At 46.5% G+C, this 27,716-nt stretch overlaps 1 protein-coding gene across 1 annotated transcript in view; it reads right to left on the minus strand.

The window, feature by feature from the left end:
* Positions 1-27,716, minus strand: part of ddb1 (damage-specific DNA binding protein 1) — a 260,804-nt gene that overhangs the window by 47,156 nt on the left and 185,932 nt on the right. The window contains exons 20-24 of the mRNA XM_034160167.1: positions 26,507-26,671; positions 25,998-26,092; positions 8,923-9,093; positions 8,210-8,319; positions 540-709 (exon numbers count right to left, since the gene is read on the minus strand). Coding sequence (XP_034016058.1) covers positions 540-709; positions 8,210-8,319; positions 8,923-9,093; positions 25,998-26,092; positions 26,507-26,671 — 711 coding nt within the window. The remainder of the gene's footprint in view (positions 1-539; positions 710-8,209; positions 8,320-8,922; positions 9,094-25,997; positions 26,093-26,506; positions 26,672-27,716) is intronic.

The raw sequence follows: 27,716 nt of genomic DNA on the forward strand, positions 1-27,716 counted from the left end.
CGAGAGAGAGAGACAGAGAGAGAGAGAGAGAGAGACAGAGAGAGAGAGAGACAGAGAGATACACTTTCAACATTACAATCACTATGTGGACATGGACGTCTCTATAAATAATAATAATTATAATCATGGAAGTATTTATCACATTTAAAGTAAAAGTGCTGAACAACAAACTATTTAGAAAGAAAAGAGAACAAATAAACAAGCATGTAAGAGGAAGTTGACAGACAATAAAACAGTATCAGTGTGATTATAAAAGCAGAACATCTGGAAGACGAACCAAACCGACCTGGCACCGGTGGGTTCACACGGTTTAAGCCCCTGCAGAGACGGACGTTTGCAACATACACCACAGAAGCTTAAAACAAGCTGTTTCATGTTGAAATCTGGGGCACAGCAGGGTAGTTTATTCATGCTGAGAACTGTGGGACTCTGAGAACACTGACCATGAAACCCCAAAGTACAAACTGATTTTCAACACTGACTTTAAGCAGTTCCTTTGTGTGAATGTCAGATGAATGCAGGGTGGTCAGCGTGCCTACCTATCATCCCATTAACAGTGCCAAAGAGCACGGAGCCCTGGGTGGGCGTGGAGCTCTCTCCCAGGTTCTGCAGCACCAGAGACCCGTGGCAGAAGACATTGACAAACTCCCCAAGGTGGAAGACCCCCACCTCCTGCAAGTGCTGCCGCTCCTCATCTGTGGTGGCCGCACTGATGACACAAAAGACGAAGAGAGAGAGAGAGAAAAGTGAAAACAGCATACAGAATATATCAGGAGGAGGAACAGGGAGGGAGACAGAGAGAGAGAGCAAAGAGGAAGACGAGGGGAGGAAAACAATGCGGAAGGCAAATTAAAATGCAAGGAGGAAACAAGACAGAGAGATAAGTGACAAGTGAAAAGGCCAGCCAAAGACGGAGCAATAATGGATAAAGGCTCGAGGAGCAGTGACGGGAAGCGCAAAACTACAAAACTAAAGGTCACAAGCATCAAGCGGGACGCTCTGATGTATTAAAGAGATAACAAGCAGCGGCACAAGGGGACATTGACTTTAAAAGGCAGTGTCTTTCTTTCCCCCAAAATCAACACTTGTCCAACAATAAAATGACTAAAGTGACAAACACACCCAAAGAAAAAGAAACTGTGACGGGATAATTATGTTCTGTGAAAACTACTTGAGCACCATTTAATTAGTTGTGCTAACAAACAACAGACGTAAACACAAACAACTTCCTCAGCAAGACATGAAACATCAGAAAACATACAGTGGGGCCAAAAAATACTTAGTCCCTGATTGTGCAAGTTCTCCTACTTAGAAACATGAGAGAGGTCTGTAATTTTCAACATAGGTACACTTCAACTGTGAGAGACAAAATGAGGAAAAAAAAACCCCCAGGAAATCACACTGTAGGATTTTTAAGAATTTATTTGTAAATTATGGTGGAAAATAAGTATTTGGTCACCCACAAACACGCAAGGCTCTCCTGTAACTTCTTTAAGACGCTCTTCTGCCCTCAACCTGTTACCTGTATTAATGGCACCTGTTTGAACTCGTTATCTGTATAAAAGACACCTGTCCACAGCCTCAAACAGTCAGACTCCAAACTCAACCATGACCAAGACCAAAGAGCTGTCAAAGGACACCAGGAAGAACATTGTAGATGTGCACCAGGCTGGGAAGAGTGAATCTACAATAGTCAAGCAGGTTGGTGTGAATAAATCAACTGTGGGAGCAATTGTAAGAAAATGAAAGACATACAAGACCACTGATAATCTCCCTCAATCTGTGGCTCCACGCAAGATCTCATCCCGTGGGGTCAAAATGATCATGAGAACGGTGAATAAAAATCCCAGAACTACACGGAGGGACCTGATGAATGACCTGCAGAGAGCTGGGACCAAAGTAACAAAGGCTACACACTACGCAGAGAGGGACTCAAATCCTGCAGTGCCAGGCGTGTCCCCCTGCTTAAGCCAGTACATGTCCAGGCCAGTCTGAAGTTTGCCAGAGAGCATATGGATGATCCAGAAGAGGACTGGGAGAATATCATGTGGTCAGATGAAACCAAAATAGAACTTATTGGTAAAATCTCAACTTGTCATGTTTGGAGGAAGAAGAATGCTGAGTTGTATTCCAAGAACACCATGTCTACTGTGAAGCATGGGGGTGGAAACATCATGCTTTGGGGCTGTTTCGCTGCAAAGGGGACAGGACGACTGATCTGTGTTAAGGGAAGAATGAACGTGGCCATGTATCATGAGATTTTAAGACAAAACTTCCATCCATCCGTGAGAGCATTGAAGATGCAACGTGGCTGGGCCTTCCAGCATGACAATGATCCCAAACACACCGCTTGGACAACAAAGGAGTGGCTCCATAAAAAGCATTTCAAGGTCCTGGAGTGGCCAAGCCAGTCTCCAGACCTCAACCCCATAGAAAATTTATTGAGGGAGTTGAAAGTCCATGTTGCCCAGCGACAGCCCCAAAACATCACTGCTCTAGAGCAGTGTTTCCCAACAGGGGGTACGCGGCGCACGGGGAGTTTTTTTTTTTTTTTTTTAAGGTGTCACACAAAAGCGTAGTCCCAAGCTAACTCGTAATATGTGGACAAAAGAATGTCTGCTGTGGAATTTAGTAATATTCTATTTATTTAATAATATTTCAAAGATAAATCTTCTCAGCAATGTGTCATGTCGAGCTCATCAATAACGGTACGTTTGCGCTACAACTCGTTTCCCCGGGAAGACAATGACCTGTGACACAAAATACAAAAGCATAGCAACTGATAACGTCTACAAAAAGTCTGGCCGCTACCTGCAGATGGATAAATGGTTAAAATGTCCAGTTTCTCTGGATCCAGGGGGTTTGGAGGAGACAGCAGAGAAACGCAAGAAAAAGGCCAAAACTAAACCTAGGCAGTACAATGAAAACTACATTTTGTATGGTTTCACCACGTCAACGTCTTCGGAACTACCGCAGCCTCAGTGTTTCTTCTGTGGTGAAATTCTGGCTAACAGCGCAATGAAGCCAGCACATTTGCAGCGACACCAGAGCACCAAGCACCCTGCAAAAATAGGGAAAACTGAAGAGTACTACAAACGAAAGCTGTCAGAATTTAAGTCAGGTCAGATTCAGAATACAATGATGAAAGCCACTAATGTGTCGAGCAAAGCCCTGGAGGCGTCTTACGCCGTATCGCTGCTTGTGGCACAAACAAAAACTCCTCACTCAATTGTTGAAGAGCTAATTCTCCCTGCAGTGACTCGCATGGCTGAAATAATGATAGACAAAAAAGCAGCTGAGACATTCAAGAAAGCTCCGCTGTCAAACAACACCGTGGCCCGTCGGATTGATGATATGGCTCTTGATATTGCGGGACAAGTCGTGGACAAAATAAAACGAGCCGGTCAGTTCGCTTTGCAGCTGGATGAAATGACAGATGTGAGTGAAGAAGCGCAGCTCCTGGCCTTCGTTCGTTACAAAGGTGTCAGATATAAACGAGCATATTTTGTTTTGCAAAAGACAGCCAGGAAAGACAACCGGGGAGAAAATGTTTCAGGTTATTGACAGTTTTTTCAAAGAGCACGATATACAGTGGAAACAATGCAGCCACATCTGTACTGATGGCGCGGCTGCAATGACTGGGAGCGTGAAGGGACTATTCAGACAAGTGAAAAAGGTAAACCCCAACATTAAATGGATGCATTGTATTATCCACCGCGAAATACTGGCTAGTAAGAGAATGAGCCCCAATCTAAATGCTGTTATGGATGACGCTGTGAAGATGATCAACTTCATCCAATCCCGGCCACTAAATATTCAAAACTCTTTGCCACGAGAGCGGCGCGCAACACGACCAGCTACTGCTTCACACAGACGTCCGCTGGCTGTCTCGTGGGAAAATGCTACTAAGGCTTTATGAACTTCGCAGTGAAGTTTTTGCATTTTTGAAGGAGCAGCTGCATTATCTTGCTGTGGTGTTTGAGGATGCCAATTGGGTGGCACGTCTGGCATATCTCGCTGATGTGTTTACTAAACTCAACGAGCTCAACCTCTCACTCCAGGGCAAGGAGTCACACGTCCAGAGGATGTAAGTGGAAGGGTTCACAAAAAAGCTCAATCTGTGGCAAAGGAAATGTGAGGATGGTGATGTGAGCCATTTCCCATTACTTCATGCACATCTTGCCACTACTGATGTCACCAGGGCTCCAGTGGTAAAAGTGGTGGAAGAACATCTATCCAAACTCAAGTCAGACTTTAACCAATACTTTCAGGATATTGATAAAAAGTCAGAAAGCCTGGATTGGGTGAGGGACCCATTCACCCCAACTGAGAGCAGCAACAAGCTTCCCGCAAGGCTGCAGGAGCAGCTGCTGGATGTGTCCTCTGACCAGGGCCTGAAAGTGGCACACAGATAAAAGACATTGACACAGTTTTGGTGTAATGTGGAGAAGGAATATCCTGAATTGGGAAAACATGCACTGATTGAACTTTTACCTTTTTGGTCAACATATATGTGTGAGGAGACGTTCTCAGCTCTGACATACATAAAAACAAATAAGAGGAACAGGCTGGATGTGGAGAACAGCCTGCTAGCAGCTGTTTCCACATTGTCCTCAGATCTAGCAAAGTTGAAGAAAGACAACCATGCTCAAGTGTCTCACTAAAGACCAGATTATACTACAGTAGTGAGTATTCTGATGAAGGTTTTGTTTCAGATATTAACTATTAAAAAGCCTGTTTATGGAGGACTGTTTATGAAGGAGACTCCAGTTTTGTGATGAATGTTACATGAGTTATGTTAATGTATTCTTTAAAAAGAGAGAAATGAGTTATATTAATGTATTCTTAAAAAAAGACAAATGGTTCTTGTTTAAGTTAGATTTAACAAAAGAAAGGTTATTTTGATTTAGTATTTATAATATTTTTAATTATTTATATTCCAAGAAAAAAATCTTTATTCTTATGTTGAATTAAGGTTAAAAAGAGAGAGAAAGCCTGAGAGATTTATGTTAAAGTTAAGGAGATTAAATAAAATGATTTTCATGTAATAACCACTGTGTTGTGCTCTACCTTTGGAGAATCATCAACACATATGTGTGAGGGGGTACTCGTGGTGTGACAAGAAGGCTCAGGGGGTACTCAGGCCAAAAAAGGTTGGGAAACACTGCTCTAGAAGATATCTGCATGGAGGAATGGACCAAAATACCAGCTAGAGTGTGTGCAAACCTGGTGAAGACTTAGAGGAAACCTTTGACCTCTGTCATTGCCAACAAAGATTATGTTACAAAGTATTGAGTTGAACTTTTGTTATTGACCAAATTACTTATTTTCCACCATAATTTACAACCAAAGTAGTCCATTTCGCTGTTGCATTTGAGAGCTTCTCTTGACTTTGTTTATCTATAGTTCTCCCACAGGCTGCATCAACGTAGTCTGATGAAGCCTTGCGCCGCTGTTTGTTTCCTTGAATGATTTGCTGGTGTCAGGTGTGTGTGCTGCATTTAATTTAGGTGATATTTAAGACTTGAAGTACTCCACTGATAAGAAAATGCAGTTTTGCAGTGGCTGCAAGTAACTTTGGTTCTGTCAACTACGCCGACTGGAAGCACATTAAAATAAAAATGGCCATATAAAATTTCTGTTCCAAAGCCAATTCTTTTCTTTTCAAGTGTCAGGGACTCATCACACCGGTTCCTGTGAGTGAGGCAGCAGTCAGTGACAGACTTGTAAAACAAAAGCCTGTGAACAACAGACTGTCAAAAAAAAAAGAAAAAAAAAAAAAAGAAATATATATATATATATATATACACACACACACACCCAGCCCAGTGGTGGGCACAGATAACCAAAAAATTAACTTTGATAACAGATAATCAGATAACTTAAAGTTAAAGATAAAACAATAAACCACCCAAAAATAACAGATAAATTCCAATATTGTCTCTGGTACATTTACAACTACTAATAAAACAAATTTAATTTTAATGCCACAATAGCTTCTAGTAATATTAAAAGTAACAACAGACCCAAACAATGAGACCACACTTTTGTCTTTGAACATTCTGCCCCTGCTGGAAGCTCTTGTTTACTACAGAGCTCCCAGTACAGAGGCACTCTGAGAGCAGCCATAAAGCCAACTCTGTATCAGTCACAACGCTCCGGTCAGGCGGAGGTCTTGAAAAATAAAGTCATGCTGACTTATGGTTTTGATTTATAAATAACATTAATACCGATAGAATAACTCCATTAATGTCAATTCTGTCATTTGTACAAAGTTAAAATATAGCATATATCTTTTAATGTTGAATAATGCACCAATTCTGAGGTTTTGTAACAAACACAGACAGATCGCAAAGGATTCTGGGTAAAAGTGCCTCTACTAAACACTGATTGGTTCAGTCATTCATTATGTAAACCAACACGTTAATGTGACGGCTGTCGTGTGTTGGTGTTTACAGATAAATGTGCTTTTGTAAAATATTCCATTTTTTTTATTTGTAAAAACAGGCATTTTTACAGAGCCCTGGAAGTGTCATCGCAAAATGTTTTGCATGTGGAGAGAATGTGCGCACGTTTTATGATGTTGTAAAATGTGCTTTACACTGTGCAAGATGATTTTTCATGCAGGAATTTTTTGGACCGAGTTTCAGGTTAATCACGTGTCCTGCATCGTGTAGTGTACATGGAGTAACAAGCTGCGTTTAACATCTCAGGACCACCTCCTGATCGCCGATCGTATGGTCCAATGAAAATCAAACCTGTTTGATATTATTGTGGTAGGCCGTCGTGAGGGTATCCTGCTGCTGAAGAGCTACAAGCATCTAACCGCTCGCACTGTGCATGTGCAAACACTGCAGCGCTGTCTTGTAATGTTATTTTTATTTTTTTGCTGTTTTGTTGTTTTTAAACTTCATTTGTAAAAAAAAAAAAGCCATTTGCAAAGCCAAAAAGTTGATTTGGTGCCCAGACGCTTAGTACTTAGGGCGAATACTGCCATGAACACTACTGGCCAGTAGATGGCAGTAGAGGCCTTGAAAACAAAATTCCAGATAATCCCTGTCTGCTACATTTAAAATGCGTGGAATTTAACAAACACAAATACAATAACGTCTATAAACCCAGAGAATATATTCACGAGAGTTTTAGGCACTAGAGTTTAATGCTGTTGTCCGTGGAGCCTGAACAGAGTGTCTGAAATGCAATTGTCTTGTCGTGATCGTACTGAGATTACATCATCCTAACCCATAATGCACTGCTGGAAACAGCATGTGCTCACAAAACCTTAAAAATAAGCACATTACTTTAAAACTAAAACATATATTTGATGTTTTCACTTTATAAAACTTCAGACATGACAGTAATTTTAAATAACTTGTCCAAAATTAGTTTGGTTAAAATTTGAACCATAAGTTAAAAATGTATGTCTCTGGATGACTTGATATTGCCAGCATATCAGTATGGTGTTAAAGGAAATTTTTTTTTTTTTTTTTGGCCTTTTCGCCTTAGTCTACAGAGGATAGAGACGCTTTTCATAGAAGCAGCTCTCTTCTGTTAGCAGAGGGTATAACTGTCCATCTGTTACAAAACTTTTAACAGGCAGGTACTGAACTGATTTTAAATTTAAAAAAATGCTTGTCGTTGTTCAGCTTTGTTTACTGGTCTAAAAGTTACCGGACAAAAAATTAATCGGAAGATAATTGGTCCGATAATGGTTTTTAAAGTTATTTAAAAAGATAATCCGATAATGAAAACATTATCTTCAATAATTATCTGTTATCAGATTATCGGAAGTGTGCCCACCAGTGTGTGTATATATATATATATATATATATATATATATATATATATATATATATATATATATATACATACACACACACACACACACACACATTCATTTGTCAAAATATTCCACCATTGTAAATGGTCTTCTTTGTGTACTTTTGCTTTAAGTTAGTCTTGCTTGAACTTTTGCCTCCATGAACACAAATACAGACCAAATGCAGAGTGTGGACAGAAGGCTCCATCTGTACCTGTATGACTATAAAACACTGTAAAGCAAAAATGAAGCTTAAAGGAACCATAACGATCTTGAGATGGAATGTGACACAACATTTACAACATGAATAAAACAGGTTTCAAAAGGTATTTAGTTTTGAGTGGAGGTAAAAACAGCGACGTTGTCTGCCAACAGGCTGACCACCCTGACCTGTCCTTCTGGCACACAAACAGGTTGAAGGCATTCTCTGCCCCCAGGAAGTTGTCATCATCCAGGATTTCCACTGCACTCATCCAATTAGGGTTGAAGTCACGTGCAATCTGGTCCAAAAAAGAAGGAACATTTTTGGGATTCACTACAACATTGAATATCTGATTTTACAGTCATTAAAATTTTACGACACGTCACTAGAACGTTCATTACATACAAATCCCATGAACAGTTCCCTTTAACTCCACAAAGCAGAGGAGTAATGGCTAAGCTGAAAATGACAACGTTCATTTGACATTTGTGAAAAAGAATTATTTTTCTGAACAGACGAGCTATGAAGCACTTTGTATTTCAAAATTAATTAAGCCTGTTGTAATGTAAAGTTGCACTGACCAGAGAGCCACAGTGTGCCTCCCACAATGTGTGTGACGCTTCAAAAAGTGCCTGCAGTCTCAAATCAACAAAGAAGCCAATAATGAACAGACTGCAGGGATGCGCCGGCTACAGGCTACAGTGTGTTGTGTTTGTACAGTAGACACAAACATACTGACAGAGAATATAAAGCTGGTCACCGTTTGATGCAAAACTCTGGGAACTTCTGGCAAGAGGAAAACATGTTCCTCGTTTATTAAATACAAAAAAAAAAAAAAAAAAAGACAGAGAGACTTTCTTAATCATAAATGTAAACAAACCTGGAAACAACAATCTCTTACCTCTTCAAAATTGCCTTCCATCGGTTTATATGCCAGCAGCAGCACAGACCTCATCAGGTCTCCCACCAGGATAAAGTCTCCTTTGGTTTTCAAGTAGAGGGCCATGATATTGTTGTAGTGGTTGCACTCGGTCCTCAGCTCCTTCTCAGCCGTCCACTCATACAGACGGACCTGGAAGCAACAGTAACACCAAATAATATCAACTGTCATGGTGGAGGATCAGCAATTAGCTGCATCACGAGCTGACAAACGGCTTGTTATTTTACGTGCACACTGCAGTCACACTGGGTATGATGTGCCTCAGTGACTATGAAATTAAAGTGCCAATTACCAACCTGAGTTATCAGCTGCTGTGTTTAGAATGCATTAACGCCCAATTACACTCACGTTTTACTCCGGCTGTGCCTTATAATGATTACACAAAGTGTCTTTTGGGGATAAACGAGGGAGCAAAGGAGGAACGGCATGTTGGAGGACATGCCCATAAATTCACCACACTGCGCTTCACTGGATGCCAGGATGATGTCAGAGCACTGGCAAATAGGAAAAAAAGGTGAGCTCTTAAATAAAAGGCTTTGTGGTTATTAGGGATGTCCCAATCAAATCACGTGATCGGAAATCGGGCCCGATCACGCGCTTTTCCATCTGCATCAGACGCTCAAAGCACTTTACAATTATGCCTCACATTCACCCCGATGTCAGGGTGCTGCCATACAAGGCGCTCACTACACACCAGCAGCAATAGAGGATTATTTTTTTTTTCCTTTATTTACCCAGGTAAAAAACTCATTGAGATTGACATCTCTTTTCCAAGAGTGACCTGGCCAAGACAGCAGCCAAAACATTGTTACAGTGATGAGACAAGACAACAATCAAACACAATTTCACACAAGAGTAAAACAATTAAAACCATTAAGACCATTAAAAACCACAGTGAAATTCAGCATGTACTAGAAGCAGTCACAATGTCCAATAGTGTTAGTTTCACGTTCCTTCAAAAGAGATTTAAATTCACCCAAAGTCACAGGATCTGTTAATTTCAGATCCTTTTGGAGTTTGTTCCAAGAAGCGGGGGCAGCATATCTGAAAGCAGTTTTTCCCAGTTCAGTTCTCACCCGAGGAACTGACATCTGAAATGTTTGTTGGGAACGTAGGCCGTAAGATTTTTGATTTGGATGGATTAAAGACCTTGCCAAAGGGCCCTTAGTGATTTTCCAGTCAAATCCTTGGAAATGTTCTTTGCTGTTGTTTTGTTACCTCAAAATTTCTGATTACTGTTTAAAAAAGTTTAGAACACTTGTAATTAAAATAGCTAAATCAATAAATGGTTCTTTAGAAACCTTTAATCTGTAAATTAAAACCACCTGTTATTTCAGATTAGATAATTTCTTGTTTAACATAATGAACCTTTGACATTTATTTTTAGACATAAAATAACATGGAAATTTGTACATTTTTTACATCTGGTAGATTATTACTTGATTGTTCAAGCTACATCAAGGAGAAGTGCACTGTTTAAGTGCTAAATAATAAAATAAGGTGATATATATTTAGCATTTGTTCATTGTTCATTCAGTTTTTTAAAGTATCGGATCGGGACTCGGTATCGGCAGATACTCAAAATCAGATGACTCGGAATCGGATCGGGGCCATCGGGGCCGGATCGGGGATGATCGGGACATCCCTAGTGGTTATCCATAATTAATACTTTGACGTTGTGTTCCTAACGGGACATTAAATAATGTGCAACATGTCCTTTAAACACTAACTTCCTGAAGAAAGAAGCAGAGAGTAAGTCACCTGGGGCCTCATGTACAAAGGCTGTGTACACACAAAAACGTGGCGTAGGTCCATCTCCATGCTAACATTCAGATTTATCAAAAGTGAAAGGGCCATAGAAATGTGCAGTGCACCATGCCAAGTTCATGGCTGATTTCATGGCTGGTGTGCGCACATTTCTACAGCTATTGTTCCTCTGCCGACACCTAGAGGTGATACTGGGAACAGTTAATACTGTGAAAACATTAAGTCATCAGAGTGATGTGCACATCAGAAACACACTGATGAACAATGAACACACCCACATGTTTGCAGTTATAAGGGTGGATATAAAAGCACACGCAATGTGACGCGTAAAATGGTGCTAACAGTGGCTGCGTTAGCGTTGTTAGAGGACCTTACAAATGGTGCAATCCGACGTGAACGAGTATTCAGGGAACGTGAGGATTTACTTGCAAATGACTATAATTGGCTCTGAAACCAATTTTCATTACCAAGGCCACTGTTACTGGAGTTGCGCAAAGAACTTGTGCCCACACAGGTGCCAATCGGTCAGGAGTGCGCTAGTCAACCTTGAGCTGAGCCGTGCCAGCTGTGTGGGACGCAATCATCTGTCATGTCATCAGGTACATCACATTCCAACATTAAAGCACAATTTGCAGCAAGAGCCGGTTTCCTGAATGTAATCAGAGCTACTGACTGCGGACACACAGTATTGCTATAAAGGTGCCATCACATGATGCATTTGTTTTTGTTCATAGGAAACAAATGGCACTCATGTTTCCAGATAGATCATGTACAGCGGGACACACTGCTTCCTTGTCAGGGCTGGGAACATCAGATCACAAAGTTCAGAGTCCTTCTGTGTCCACCCCCCCCCAAAAAAAGTAGAAAATATTGCCATTTAAACTCACAAGCAAACTTAAAGATTCTTATTTCAGCATGGAGAGCGAGACAAAGGGAGAGAGAGAGAGATGGCACTGTCTCTCTCTGCCTTTTTTTTTTTTTTTTTTACAGCAGCCGCACTCGCCCCATCCCACGCAACAGCAGATCACACTTGAAGCCGTCGACATGTTCCGAGTTTTTTTGTGCCAAGTTTTTTGGTCTCCTGTGGGGTGCAGGCAAGCATATACAAACCCCCGGTAGACAAACTAATGGGGACCTCCAGTGGAGGATTGTACACGGGCTTCTGGCTACGAACGGTATGTGAGGATAATGGGAGCTTGGTGCTCCATTTCTGAGGCCTGTCGGCGGAGTCCATGTTGGTGGACACGGACATCAAAGGCAATTGGAGGTCCCTGTATTGCCTTCCTACTGAGAAACGCTGTGCTGATCTCCAGTGGAGGGTGGTGCACGTGGCCGTGGCTACGAACAGACATGTGGCGCACTTTGACCCAGGCTCAGGCAGTCAGTGCAACTTCTGCTCAGCAGAGGAGACCCGGGAGCACCTGTGACCCATTGCCCTCATCTGATGTCTCTTTTTAATGTCCTGGGACAACGGTTTCAGAAACTCAGGCTAGACTTTACCAAAGAACTTTTTGTGCTTGGACCAAAATTCTCGGGAGCACAGAGCAGGAATATAGTAATACAGTAGTGACCAACTTCATTTTGGGACAGGCTAAGATGAGTATTTGATAACAAGAAGGAACTGGAGAGCAGGCATGGCTGCACAGACCCTGAACTCCTGCTGAAGCGACTGATAAGGGCGTGCCTCAGGCTGGAGTTTGCACACAGCTCATTGGTGGGGGAGCTGGAGGAGTTTGAAGCCGTGTGGATGTTAGGGGGCCACTCTGTGAACTGTCTCTCACTCTCCCCCCTGTCTCTCTCTCTCCCTCACTCTCCCCCGTCTCTCTCCCCCGTCTCTCTCTCTCTCCCTCTCTGTCTCTCTCTCTCCCCCTCTCTCTCTCACTCCCCCTAAGACGATCGGACTGGGCTGTAAGAGCGAGAAACTTCGCCACGTTCAGTTCTTCCGTCATCAAGTGTTCATGTTCCTGAACTGTCCGACCCAGACTCTGGACGTGTCCTTCAGAGTCAAACATGAGGACTCTTTTTACATGGTTTATGCCAGTTCAGGAAGCATGAAGTGTTTTGAATGTGGGGACGTCGGTCACAAACGTCTCGCGTGTCCGCACAAACGCGATGTTTCTGGTGCGTCGGTGTCGGCAGCCCCGGGTCCAGTTCTGGGGACTTCGGCCTCGGGGACCCGGTGTTGGTGTCTGGTCTGGGGGAGGGGATCAGCGTGCACGAGGAGCCCGTTTCTCCACAGCAGGGTGTCTCTGTGACTGAAGCTGTCAGTGTAACTGCTGGTCAGCTGACATCTGAACATTCTGGGTTGACTGATGCAGCGGTGACTGACGGTTCTGTGGTTGGTCCAGTTGATGTTTCTGTCTCTCCTTCTGTGGTTGACGCTGATGTTTCTGCTGTGGCTGAGTCTTCAGTCACTGTTGGACAGGGTGAACGGGCTGAAAGGGAGACACCAGTCCCAGCGGATCCCAAACCCCCACTGAGTCAAAGCATTAATGATGACAACATGGATTATGATTCGGACTCCAGCATGTCCACCACTGGTTCCTTCTCTCACAGCAGTGACCTGTACATGCTGGAGGACATCAACAGTTTTCTGGATGACTCATTTGGTAAATCAGTGAAAGTTGCAGATTATTTTCCCGACACGGAGAAATTTGTGAAATCTGTTAAAGTGTTGAGGAGGCTCGTTGGTCTGGACCTGCTGGATGAGAAGAAGCAGTACAGACTCAGGAAACATATCACTGCTTTGGGGAAGGAATCTCTGTCCAAGCGGGGGCGAGGTCGCAGGGGTCGTAAATCCACCAGATAGAGTATGAGTGTGTCTCACCGGGTGTTATATCTTTATTTGTCTTTCTCTCTGTTCTCTCTTCACTCAGTCCACATGCAGTATCTGAAGGTGGGCTCTCTGAACATGAACGGTGGCAGGTACGGCCGGAGGAGGGCTTTGGTCTCTGAGCTCTTTGAGCAAAAGGGGTTACATGTGTTGTTCCTGCAGGAGATTCACTCTGACACAGATAATGAAGTGGACTGGGCTCGGTGGTGGAGGGGACCTTTTTATCAGAGTCATGGCTCCAACATCCATGCTGGAGTGATGGTTTTGTTTTCACCTCGACTTGATGTCACTGTTTTATCCACCACTGAGATCGTTCAGGGTCGGGTTCTGTTGGTCAGGGCTCAGGTCGAGGGGTTGACCATGGTGTTTACAAATATTTACGCACACAATGAGGGCTTGGAGTGGTTGGGGCTATTTAAATGGGTGAGGGACATTTTCGTTCAGCAGGATCCTGGTGACTGTTTGGTGCTGGGGGGTGACTTCAACTGCACTGTGGATATGTCACTGGATCGGGTTGGTGAGGAGCCACATTTGCAGTCGGTTTCCTCACTGGCTGGTTTTTTACATGAGGTGGAATTATTGGACACATGGAGGGTCACACACCCACAGGACAAACAGTACACAAGGGTTCGAGTTTCAGATGGGGTGGTGTCTGCAGCCAGGCTTGACCGGATTTATATGTCACACTCATTCCGGAACAGATTACGCAAGAGTTTCATTCAGCCAGTTGGTTTTTCAGATCATCATCTCATCACCACAGAAATATTCCATTCACACACTCAGAGGTTCAACACTTACTAGAAATTCAACACCAAACTTTTGCATGACAGGGCGTTTTGTAATTTATTTGAATCTTTTTCGGAGGGGACGGAAAGAGACATTTAGGACAGTGAGTCAGTGGTGGGAGGCTGGCAAAACTCAGGTTCGGGTTTTGTGTCAACAGTACACTTCCTATTCCACAGCTAGGGTCAAGTTTCATTATACTAGAAGTCTTTCAGAAAGCGCTGTAACTAGGTTTAAGGATATGATTCCTTCTTTATGTTCTCTAATGTCATATACCAACACAGAGCAGAGTAGCTACCTAAACTCTGTAAGGGAGTTAGAGTATCTTGTCAATAGTTTTACATCCTCATTGAAGACAACTTTGGATGCTGTAGCTCCTCTGAAAAAGAGAGCTTTAAATCAGAAGTGTCTGACTCCGTGGTATAACTCACAAACTCGTAGCTTAAAGCAGATAACCCGTAAGTTGGAGAGGAAATGGCGTCTCACTAATTTAGAAGATCTTCACTTAGCCTGGAAAAAGAGTTTGTTGCTCTATAAGAAAGCCCTTCGTGAAGCTAGGACATCTTTCTACTCATCACTAATTGAAGAAAATAAGAACAACCCCAGGTTTCTTTTCAGCACTGTAGCCAGGCTGACAAAGAGTCAGAGCTCTATTGAGCTGAGTATTCCATTAACTTTAACTAGTAATGACTTCATGACTTTCTTTGCTAACAAAATTTTGACTATTAGAGAAAAAATTACTCATAACCATCCCAAAGATGTATCGTTATCTTTGGCTGCTTTCAGTGATGCCGGTATTTGGTTAGACTCTTTCTCTCCGATTGTTCTGTCTGAGTTATTTTCATTAGTTACTTCATCCAAACCATCAACATGCTTATTAGACCCCATTCCTGCCAGGCTGCTCAAGGAAGTCCTACCATTATTTAATGCTTCAATCTTAAATATGATCAATCTATCTTTGTTAGTTGGTTATGTACCACAGGCCTTTAAGGTGGCAGTAATTAAACCATTACTTAAAAAGCCATCACTTGACCCAGCTATCTTAGCTAATTATAGGCCAATCTCCAACCTTCCTTTTCTCTCAAAGATTCTTGAGAGGGTAGTTGTAAAACAGCTAACTGATCACCTGCAGAGGAATGGTCTATTTGAAGAGTTTCAGTCAGGTTTTAGAATTCATCATAGTACAGAAACAGCATTAGTGAAGGTTACAAATGATCTTCTTATGGCTTCGGACAGTGGACTTATCTCTGTGCTTGTTCTGTTGGACCTCAGTGCTGCTTTTGATACTGTTGACCATAAAATTTTATTACAGAGATTAGAGCATGTCATAGGTATTAAAGGCATTGTGCTGCGGTGGTTTGAATCATATTTGTCTAATAGATTACAGTTTGTTCATGTAAATGGGGAATCTTCTTCACAGACTAAAGTTAATTATGGAGTTCCACAAGGTTCTGTGCTAGGACCAATTTTATTCACTTTATACATGCTTCCCTTGGGCAGTATTATTAGACGGTATTGCTTAAATTTTCATTGTTACGCAGATGATACCCAGCTTTATCTATCCATGAAGCCAGAGGATACGCACCAATTAGCTAAACTGCAGGATTGTCTTACAGACATAAAGACATGGATGACCTCTAATTTCCTGCTTTTAAACTCAGATAAAACTGAAGTTATTGTACTTGGCCCCACAAATCTTAGAAGCATGGTGTCTAACCAGATCGTTACTCTGGATGGCATTTCCCTGATCTCTAGTAATACTGTGAGAAATCTTGGAGTTATTTTTGATCAGGATATGTCATTCAAAGCGCATATTAAACAAATATGTAGGACTGCCTTTTTGCATTTACGCAATATCTCTAAAATCAGAAAGGTCTTGTCTCAGAGTGATGCTGAAAAACTAATTCATGCATTTGTTTCCTCTAGGCTGGACTATTGTAATTCATTATTATCAGGTTGTCCTAAAAGTTCCCTAAAAAGCCTTCAGTTGGTTCAGAATGCTGCAGCTAGAGTACTGACGGGGACTAGCAGGAGAGAGCATATCTCACCCGTGTTGGCCTCCCTTCATTGGCTTCCTGTTAATGCTAGAATAGAATTTAAAATTCTTCTTCTTACTTATAAGGTTTTGAATAATCAGGTCCCATCTTATCTTAGGGACCTCATAGTACCATATTACCCCATTAGAGCGCTTCGCTCTCAGACTGCGGGCTTACTTGTAGTTCCTAGGGTTTGTAAGAGTAGAATGGGAGGCAGAGCCTTCAGCTTTCAGGCTCCTCTCCTGTGGAACCAGCTCCCAATTCAGATCAGGGAGACAGATACCCTCTCTACTTTTAAGATTAGGCTTAAAACTTTCCTTTTCGCTAAGGCTTATAGTTAGGGCTGGATCGGGTGACCCTGGACCATCCCTTGGTTATGTTGCTTTAGACGTAGACTGTGTTTCATAATTATTGTATGGCCTTGCCTTGCAATGTGGAGCGCCTTGGGGCAACTGTTTGTTGTGATTTGGCGCTATACAAGAAAAAAGTTGATTGATTGAAGGTAACCATGGCAATGCTGGAGAAGGACATTATAAACATTCAGGCCAACCTACATGCACCTGGGGCTCCCGACCACCATAGGCCTGCTGCAGGGGAAGAGGGCGGAGCTGGGTGCCCTGTTACATGAGAGGACTATTATGGACAATCTTTTTTTGATGAGGGATTTGTTTGATCTGTGCAATACTGGGGATTTGGTTTGCGGGTTTGTGTCACTTGATCAGGAGAAGGCATTTGATCGGGTTCATCACGGGTTTTTGTTTTCCACTTTGAGGCCGTTTGACTTTGGTGAGGGGTTTATTTCATTTGTTGGGGCATTATACAATGGGGCTTCATGTTTGGTTAAGGTTGGGGGAGGGTTGAGCTGCCCAGTCCCCGTGACATGGGGTATAAGACAAGGCTGCCCCATCTCAGGTCAGCTGTACTCTTTAGCCATTGAGCCACTCTTGTATCGCCTTAGAGCCAGGCTGTCTGGCCTTGTTTTGCCAGGGTTTCACCAGTATTTTCCCCTGGTGCTCTCTGCTTATGCATATGACATTACGGTTTTTGTCACGAATCAGGCGGACGTAGATGAGTTATTGGATAGTTTATGGCTCTATGAGACAGGAACCGCTGCAAGAGTGAACAGGGAGAAGAGTGAGCTGTCCTGATGGGGAGGTGGCAGGAAGGGGCTGCTCCCTGTTTGCCACATGGTCTGAGGTGGGCAGTGGAGGGTTTGAAAGTGCTGGGTGTGTTTCTGGGGACAGATGGGTATCGTCAGAGGAATTGGGAGGGCTTGGTGGAGAAGGTGTGTGCCAGACTGTCCAAATGGCAATGGTTGCTGCCCCAGATGTCCTACAGGGGCGGGTTTGGGTCGCAAATAACTTTGTCGCTTTGGCGCTGTGGCACAGACCGTCTGTCCTCCCTCCACCACGGGGCCTTATTGAGCAGTTGCAGCGGTTACTGGTGGACTTTTTCTGGTCAGGCCATCACTGGATCAGAGCTCCCATGTTGTACATGCCACTTCATGAAGGAGGACAGGGGCTGGAGGACAGGGGCTGGTGGACATTTCTGCTCGGGTGTCGACCTTCAAGTTGCAGGCTGCTCAGAGACTGTTGTATACCTCGGGATTGAGCTGGCAGGATACAGCACATGTCCTGCTGAGGAAGGAGGCTGATCTTGGGTATGAAACATCTGTTCCTCCTACATCTGTGGGACGTCATCGGGACGCGCTCCTCTGCTTTTTACCTGTCAGTTCTCCAGGCATGGCAGGTCCTCTCTGTGTGCAGGGACAACGTCGCCACACAAGGGATGTGGCTGTTTGAGGAGCCGCTTTTCTTCAATGACTTTGTTAGCTCTCCTGGTTTGTCATCTGCCACTCTGCGGTCCCGCCTGAGGGAGGCGGGGTGCACCAAATTGGGCCATCTACTGCACACGTCTGTTGGGAGGCTGGCGGAGTCATCGGGAGTTCGGTCCTCCAGGATGCTGCTCAGGGTGGTGGAGGAGGTTTGTGATTCCCTGCCAGGGCCCCACAGAGCGTTTGCTGAGAACCATACTCTGTCTGACCAGTGGGATGATGAATGTGAGTACGTGTTCCCCTCTCTGACTGTCTCGCCTGCTGTGGGGGCGTGGCAGGAGGAGCAGGGGTCTCTCCTGTCTTTCAGGTCACCTGTTTTGGGAGAGCATGAGAGTATCGGCAAGAAAGCTCTCTATTTTACCTGTGTCAAAGTGTCACACTTGCGCTCTTTGGCAGGGTTGGCGGCGTCGAAGTGGTCAGGGTTTTTTGGTGCCGCCTTGTCTCCTGTGGGGTGCTGGCAAAGCCTGTACAAACCCCCAGTCGACAAATGCATGGGGGACCTCCAGTGGAGGATTGTACACGGGCTTCTGGCTACAAACGGGTATCTGGCGCACCTGGATCCAGTGGTTGATGGGGTTTGTCCTTTCTGTCCACTTAGGGAAACTGTTCACCATGTTTTTGCACAGTGTCACCGGTTATCAGGGCTGTTTGGGTTGTTGGGGAGGTGGTTTCGTGGGTTTGGGTTGTTGTTCACTATGGACTTGTTTATTTTTTGTCCAAAATATTGCGCACAATGAAGGAGGTTGCATGTGTTGATTAACCTGCTTTCTGGACTCGCCAAGTTGGCCATCTGGAAGACTCGGAAGAACTGTGTTTTAGCTCAGGGGTCAGTGGACCCTGAGTTTATGCTGAAGGGACTCTTGACAGCCCGGATCAGAGTGGACTTCCAGTTTTATGCTCTTACTGATAACATGGACACCTTCAGAAACACATGGTGCATAAATGATGTTCTGTCGTCTGTGCAAAATGGGAGCTTGGTGCTCCATTTCTGTCGTCTGTGCAAAATGGGAGCTTGGTGCTCCATTTCTGATGCCTAGCAAAGGGGAAAAAAAAAAAAGTACGATGGAAGTGATGTATCTCAACTGTTGTGAATAAAGCTGTGTTTTAAAATTCTTTCTCCCTCTGTCTCTCTCTCTCTCTGTCTCTCTCACGCGCCCCCCTCTCCTTCTCTCTCTGTCTCTCTCACGCGCCCCCCTCTCCTTCTCTCTCTGTCTCTCTCACGCGCCCCCTCTCCCTCTCCCCCCTCTCCTTCTCTCTCACTCGCCCCCCTCTCCTTCTCTCTCACTCTCCCCCCTCTCCCTCTCACTCTCCCCATCTCTCTTCCTCACTCTCCCCCCCTCTCCCCCTCTCTCTCTCTCTCTTCCCCCCTCTCCCCTCACTCTCCCCCTCACTCTCCCCATCTCTCTTCCCCCCCCTCTCCCCCTCACTCTCCCCATCTCTCTTCCCCCCTCTCCCCCTCACTCTCCCCATCTCTCTTCCCCCCTCTCCCCCTCACTCTCCCCATCTCTCTCTTCCCCCTCTCCCCCTCACTCTCCCCCTCTCTCTTCCCCCTCTCCCCTCACTCCCCCTCTCTCTTCCCCCCTCTCCCCCTCACTCTCCCCTCTCTCTTCCCCCCTCTCCCCCTCACTCTCCCCCTCTCTCTTCCCCCCTCTCCCCCTCACTCTCCCCATCTCTTTTCCCCCCCTCTCCCCATCTCTCTTCCTCACTCTTCCCCTCACTCTCCCCATCTCTCTCTCACTCTTCCCCCCTCTCCCCCTCTCTCTCTCACTCTTCCCCCCTCTCCCTCTCTCACTCTTCCCCCCTCTCCCTCTCTCACTCTTCCCCCTCTCTCTCTCTCACTCTTCCCCCCTCTCCCTCTCTCTCTCTCTCACTCTTCCCCCCTCTCCCTCTCTCACTCCTCTCTCTCTCTCACTCTTCCCCCTCTCCCTCTCCCTCTTCCCCCTCTCCCTCTCTCTCTCCCTCTCCCTCTTCCCCCTCTCCCTCTCTCTCTTCCCTCTCCCTCTTCCCCCTCTCCCTCTCTCTCTTCCCTCTCTCTCTCTCTCTCTTCCCTCTCCCTCTTCCCCCTCTCCCTCTCTCTCTCCCCTCTCCCTCTTCCCCCTCTCCCTCTCTCCTCTCTTCCTCTCCCCTCTCTCTCTCTCTCTCTTTCCCTCTCCCTCTTCCCCCTCTCCCTCTCTCTCTTCCCTCTCCCTCTTCCCCCTCTCCCTCTCTCTCTTCCCTCTCCCTCTTCCCCCCTCTCCCTCTCTCTCTTCCTCCTCTCTCTCTCTCTCTCTTCCCTCTCCCTCTTCCCCCTCTCCCTCTCTCTCTTCCCTCTCCCTCTTCCCCTCTCCCTCTCTCTCTTCCCTCTCCCTCTCTCCCTCTCCCTCTTCCCCCTCTCCCTCTCTCTCTCTCACTCTTCCCCCCTCTCCCTCTCTCTCTCTCACTCTTCCCCCTCTCCCTCTCCCTCTCATCATTCTTCCCCTCTCCGCTCTCTCGCCGCTCTCCTCTTCCCCCCTCTCCCTCTCTCTCTTCCCTCTCCCTCTTCCCCCTCTCCCTCTCTCTCTCCCTCTCTCTCTCTCTCTCCTCCCTCTCTCTCCCCCTCTCCCTCTCTCTCTTCTTCCCTCTCCCTCTTCCCCCTCTCCCTCTCTCTCTTCCCTCTCTCTCTCTCTCTCTTCCCTCTCCATCTTCCCCCTCTCCCTCTCTCTCTTCCCTCTCTCTCTCTCACTCTTCCCCCTCTCCCTCTCTCTCACTCTTCCCCCTCTCCCTCTCCCTCTCTCACTCTTCCCCCTCTCCCTCTCTCTCACTCTTCCCCCTCTCCCTCTCTCACTCTTCCCCCCTCTCTCTCTCTCACTCTTTCCCCCCTCTCCCTCTCTCTCTCTCACTCTTCCCCCCTCTCCCTCTCTCTCTCTCTCACTCTTCGCCCTCTCCCTCTCACTCTTCCCCCCTCTCCCTCTCTCCTCTTCCCCCTCTCCCTCTCTCACTCTTCGCCCTCTCCCTCTCACTCTTCCCCCCTCTCCCTCTCTCACTCTTCCCCCTCTCCCTCTCACTCTTCCCCCCTCCCTCTCACTCTTCCCCCCTCTCACTCTTCCCCCCTCTCCCTCTCACTCTTCCCCCCTCTCCCCTCTCCCCCTCTCACTCTTCCCCCTCTCCCTCTCACTCTTCCCCCCCTCTCCCTCTCACTCTTCCCCCTCTCCCTCTCACTCTTCTCCCCCCTCCCCTCTCTCTCTCTCACTCTTCCCCCTCTCCCTCTCACTCTTCCCCCTCTCCCTCTCTCCCTCTCACTCTTCCCCCTCTCCCTCTCACTCTTCCCCCCTCTCCCTCTCTCCCCCTCACTCTTCCCCCTCTCCCCCTCACTCTTTCCCCCTCTCCCTCTTCCCCCTCTCCCTCTCACTCTTCCCCCCCTCTCTCTTCCCCCTCTCCTCTCACTCTTCCCCCCCTCTCTCTCACTCTTCCCCCTCTCCCTCTCACTCTTCCCCCCCTCTCACTCTCACTCTTCCCCCCCTCTCACTCTCACTCTTCCCCCTCTCTCACTCTCACTCTTCCCCCTCTCCCTCTCACTCTTCCCCCTCTCCCTCTCACTCTTCCCCCTCTCCCTCTCACTCTTCCCCCTCTCCCTCTCACTCTTCCCCCTCTCCCTCTCTCTCTCTCACTCTTCCCCCTCTCCCTCTCTCTCTCACTCTTCCCCCCTCTCCCTCTCTCTCTCTCTCTCACTCTTCCCCCTCTCCCTCTCTCTCTCTCACTCTTCCCTCTCTCTCTCTCACTCTTCCCCCCTCTCCCTCTCTCCCCCTCTCTCTCTCTAGCCCCTTCTCCCCCCCTCTCTCTCTAGCCCCTTCCCCCCCCTCTCTCTCTCTAGCCCCTTCTCCCCCCCTCCTCTCCTCTAGCCCTTCTCCCCTCCTCTCGCTCTCGCCCTCCCCCCCCCTCTCTCTCTCTAGCCCCTCTTCTCCCCCCCCCTCTCTCTCTAGCCCCTTTCTCCCCCTCTCCCCCCCTCTCTCTCTAGCCCCTTCTCCCCCCCCTCTCTCTCTCTAGCCCCTTCTCCCCCCCCTCTCTCTCTCTAGCCCCTTCTCCCCCCCCTCTCTCTCTCTAGCCCCTTCTCCCCCCCCTCTCTCTCTCTAGCCCCTTCTCCCCCCCCCTCTCTCTCTCTAGCCCCTTCTCCCCCCCCTCTCTCTCTCTAGCCCCTTCTCCCCCCCCTCTCTCTCTCTAGCCCCTTCTCCCCCCCCTCTCTCTCTCTCTAGCCCCTTCTCCCCCCCCCTCTCTCTCTCTAGCCCCTTCTCCCCCCCTCTCCCCCCCCTCTCTTCTTCTAAAGCCCCGTTCACACATAGACGGAAAGAGCTCCCGGAAGCGTCCCGGAAGAGTTTTTGGCCGTCTTAAGGATCACACGCCGTTGTTAACGACGGCACTAGGGGGCGTGGCTTAGTTCCAGCTTTACCGGGAATCGTCGAAAAAATTATTTAACGTCGAATAATTCTGGGAGTGCTCCCGGAGAATTCGCGTGACGGCGGAGACAACGTGAACAACGGCATTTGATACTTTTTAATCGCCGTTTCATCCTGCCCCTTCCTGTAGTGCCGCAGTTTACACCGCTGTAATTGGCGGCCGGCGTTTTATCCCTAACCAACGGTGTGTAAAACGCGATAGAGCCCACATTGGCGTCTTCAAGGGCGTTTTAACGGGCGACAGAGGCAGACAAAACGGCGGCACTAGCGGACAGTACGCCATTCTAAATGCCACCTCCCGGTTAACGGCGTTCCAAACAGCCGATAGGCGGCGGTCAGTATAAAAACGCTAGCGTGCTGCATGCAGGCCTCTCACTCGCGGCCAGCTCCAGATATTTTTGCAGAGAAGCTCCAGTATGGCTCTTAAAAGAAAATTGGCAGCGGCAAGGACTTACCAAGAGGTCTGGTTCAGAAGCAGAGGAGAGGCCTGTGGTGGAGATGAGCAACATGTTGAGGAGGGGAAAAGGAAAGGAGAAGAAAAGGCTGAGAGATGATCTCCCTCCCCTTGCAGTGACAGCTGCTTCAGCCTATTATACTCTGGGGGCGGTGCCTATATGCAAAAGTTCCTGGAGGAAGGCAGGATTTGCCTGGATAAATCCAGCTGTACACAGGGCATCATCGGCGGCAGCAGAATACCGCCGTTCTCACGCGCATCTTAACCTGCAATTGTAAAGGATAGAACTGGGTATTAACCCCCATTGCCTGACGTGTGCCGGATGCTACGGCGTCAAAATGCCGCTTTATTCGGCGGATTTAGCGGCGTTTTATCCACGTATTTGTGGCTAGTACGGCGCTCAAAATGCCAGCGAAATGCTCTGCACCTTTCCACCGCGAAAACAGCGGGAACTACCGCAAACTTCGGTCTACGTACTACCCGCCGACAAAACCGTCTATGTGTAACCTGGGCTTAACCCGAACCCTGTGCAAAGATGTCAGTACTGTTGTGGGCCTGATAGATAGATTAGATAGATAGATAAATACTTTATTAATCCCGAGGGAAATTGTGTGGCGTCCGTCGCTCTCATTCATACATATAAAAGTTACATAAGTTAAAAAATAAAACAACACAGAGACAAGTTAATAAATAAGTAGTACAAAAACAGTATACAAAGTGCAACAAGTGACAGGAATCAAGGCACCTGAGACCATGTTTAGGTAGTTAAAGCCCCCGTCTGCTGCCCCTGGCTGATGTGGCTGCATTATACACCCTGATGCCCCGAGGGACAAAAGAGTTCTTCAGTCTGTCAGTGGAGCATTTGAGGGAGAGGAGTCTGGAACTGAAGGCGCTCCCCTGCTTGGATATCACGGAGTTCAGGGGGTGGCTCTGATTGGACAGGACTGCCCTGATCTTGGAGAGTGTTCTACGCTCCAGCACCTTTTCCACAGGGTCCAGACACAGTCCCACCAGAGCCTGCTTTTTTAATGAGCCGATTCAGCCTCAGAACATCCTTCTTCCTCACACCGCCCCCCAACACACAATGGCGTAGAAAAGAACACTGGACACGATGGACTGATAGAACATGTACAATACCTTGGAGCAGACCCTGAATGAAGCCAGCCTCCTAAGAAAGTACATTTTACGCTGTCCCTTCTCATAGACAGCATCCATATTAGCTGTCCAGGTCAGCCTGTTGTCCAGCTGCAGCCCAAGGTACCTATAGGTGGAAACCACCTCCACCTCGGATCCGTCAATTACAATGGGGTGCAGAGAGGCTGGTGCCCACCTGAAATCAAGCACCATTTGTTTTGGTGGTGTTGAGCAGGAGCTTGTTTTGCTGGCACCGTCCCACAAAGTCCTTCACCACACTCCTATACCCCCCCCCAAATACATGCCACAATTGCAGTGTCATCTGAGAACTTCTGCATGTGACGTATTGCAGTTGTAATGAAAGTCCGTAGTGTAGAGGGTGAAGAGGAGGGGTGAAAGCACCGTGCCCTGAGGGGCTCCAGTGCTGCAGGTCAATGTAGAGGACCTACACCCCGCACCCCCCCCATACAAACTGTGGTCAAATAATCCGAAATCCACAGCACGAGGTGGGGCTCCACAGCCATGATGTTAAGTTCAGGGCTGTGAAATGAAAATTGTGAAATCTGAGGAAAATGTGCAGGGGGTCTGGGGTGGGGTACAGCTCCCCATGAGCCGGGGTCTAGGGCCCTGTGGGGCCCCAGAATTAAATTTTTATCTAATGATACTTTTTCAGCATCTCCTGGAAGAACAAATCTCAAAATTAATGGATATTTAAATGATCCTATATTCAACCTTTTATTTGACCTGCCAATGATGATGTTGAAAAAACAGAATATGACGTGGAAGTAGGGAAGAGAGGGTACAGTTCACTTTTCCCATTTCTTTTATCTTTCAGGTGTGTTGATGAAGCCAGCGACGATTCCATGGATTCTTGTCCTTATAACTTGACCTTATGACTTTTTCAAACCATCTTTCGCGCCATCTTCTCTCTGTGCGACGTCGCTCCGTGACACAGACATGCTGCATAAATCTTCTTTTAAAAACTTGAAAGCTCTAAAAGTTTGGAATGTCCACATGCTAAGTTTAGCTTAAGCGTCGCACAGGAGCCACACAGCATCACCGCAGCAACCAACCAGTCCTGCTTTACGACAACTGTCGTGACAGCTACGTTTTGAGTGGCATTTTTCCTCCGCGGATGCGAGGAAACTGATTTGTATCTGTGACACACAGATCAGTGTCCGTGGACTTATAAAACTTACACGATGTCGGAAAAAAAGAGAACACTTTGCGATAAACATTTTAAAAACTCAGTGAAGTTCACGATTATTGTTGAGTTTGTGTGCCAAATAAATTCATTCATTCATTAAAGAATACATCACTGACACCCCGCCCCGCCTCCCCATGATGAAATCCGCAGAATCCCGCGGATCCGCGGAGTTTTCACAGCCCTGTAAGTTTCTCCTGGAGAAGGCTGGGATGTATAGTATTCAAAGCACTGGAGAAGTCAGTGCTTTGAATACTTGTTATTTGTACTAATAATGTTTTTCAGCTTTAACAATGTGCAGTCTCTGTGCTCTGTGGGTGGTTCCTTTAACCCCAGCCGGATTTTTGATAGTCACGTCCACTAAACTGTGTCATCTCTTGGTTCCTGCAAAGGATGCAGGAACGGCCCAAACAATTTGACAGAATATGTGTGTGTGTGTGTGTGTGTGTGAGAGAGAGAGACCCATGGCAACTTTTCTTCAAGTCTTCACAAGAAAATCACAAATGTGATTGGATTTAAAGAGGCCAAGTACTTTATAATATCTAAAGTCAGTGTGTATAAACTGTATCAAGGGCCACTTACTGTGCTGTTGATGCTCGCGAGCAGTTTGCCATTGAACTCCACCATAGAATAGACGGCCCCTTTCACCTCCTTCTCAGCCACAGTTTGCAGCTTACCTGAGTGGAAAACCACAGCGTCTGTCAGTCACTGTTCACTTAGCATTCAGGGCGCTACATCTGCCACGTCAAATACAACACTGCTACTCAGAGAAGACAGCGTGACAAGTGAAAGACACATCAGGACGGGAGAGACAGACGTGGAGGAGAAAAACAGTCAGTGAGATATTACGAGGCAGGGGAGGATGAAAAGCTAGAGGATAAATGAAAAGTAACCAGTTCACCTCAAGGAGGACACAGTGAGAAAAGAAATAAGGAGAATCAGCAGAGGACGACAAAAAAGTGATAAAGTGATGAAGTGAGGCAGGAAAGAGGAAATACGAGCAGACAAATTCTCACAAAAGAAAAAATGATAGTGGAGGAAATATGATGAGTATGATGAGAGTCTGTAATACGGCAGAGAAAACTACTAACCGTCAGTGTAGTGGAAGACAATGATGCGTCCCTGCTTGGGCTCCGCCTCCTCGGGGTACACCATGGCCGTGCCCACAACAAAATACACCGAAGGGTCTTTACCCAGACGGCACGATACCATACTGAGTGCGTACTCACTGGGGAGGAGCTGGTGGGCGTGCAGAACTAAGACAGAAAACACAAATGTCTCAGGGCACCGAATGCGAGAGGATCTCAGTATAATTCTGAGACCTCGGCCGTGAGACAAATCACAGCCACGGTTTGGTATTAAATAAAGGGTGAAGAAGCACGACAACAAGCCTCAGGCCCATCTGCATCGGCACGTTCACAACTATGCACTTACCTTTTACTACTGAGAATGTGCAAGCATATAGTGATAAGGTAGTGCTGTCCTGACCCCCCCCCCCCCCCCAAGTTAAAATTTGCAAACATTTAATCTTTGTTGTGTGACATCAGACACTTAAGTATCACTTAAATGATGGGAAATGACATCAAATGCTATAAGGCCATCCACGCAGCATACAGCGATACAAGGCGACACTGACGCAGCTATGTAAAAGCACATTTCACAACAACCGCAAAACACAGTGTGCACGTTCTGGTGTGTGCCCCCCACGTTATGGTGTGTGCCCCCCAATGTTAAGGTGTGTGCCCCCAATGTTAAGAGGGGTGTGCTACCGATATTAAGAGGTGTGTGCTCCCCACGTTATGGTGTGTGCTCCCCACGTTATGGTGTGTGCTCCCCACGTTATGGTGTGCGCTCCCCACGTTATGGTGTGCGCTCCCCATGTTAAGGTGTGCGCTCCCCATGTTAAGGTGTGTGCCCCCAATGTTAAGGTGTGTGCCCCCAATGTTAAGGTGTGTGCTCCCAATGTTAAGGTGTGTGCTCCAAATGTTAAGGTGTGTGCTCCCAATGTTAAGGTGTGTGCCCCCAATGTTAAGGTGTGTGCCCCCAATGTTAAGGTGTGTGCTCCCAATGTTAAGGTGTGTGCCCCCAATGTTAAGGTGTGTGCCCCCAATGTTAAGGTGTGTGCCCCCAATGTTAAGGTGTGTGCTCCCCATGTTAAGGTGTGTGCTCCCAATGTTAAGGTGTGTGCTCCCAATGTTAAGGTGTGTGCTCCCAATGTTAAGGTGTGTGCTCCCCATGTTAAGGTGTGTGCTCCCAATGTTAAGGTGTGTGCCCCCCATGTTAAGGTGTGTGCTCCCCATG

Source organism: Thalassophryne amazonica, chromosome 2 (genome assembly GCF_902500255.1).
Source record: "Thalassophryne amazonica chromosome 2, fThaAma1.1, whole genome shotgun sequence".
In the NCBI taxonomy this organism is placed as follows: Eukaryota; Metazoa; Chordata; class Actinopteri; order Batrachoidiformes; family Batrachoididae; genus Thalassophryne; species Thalassophryne amazonica.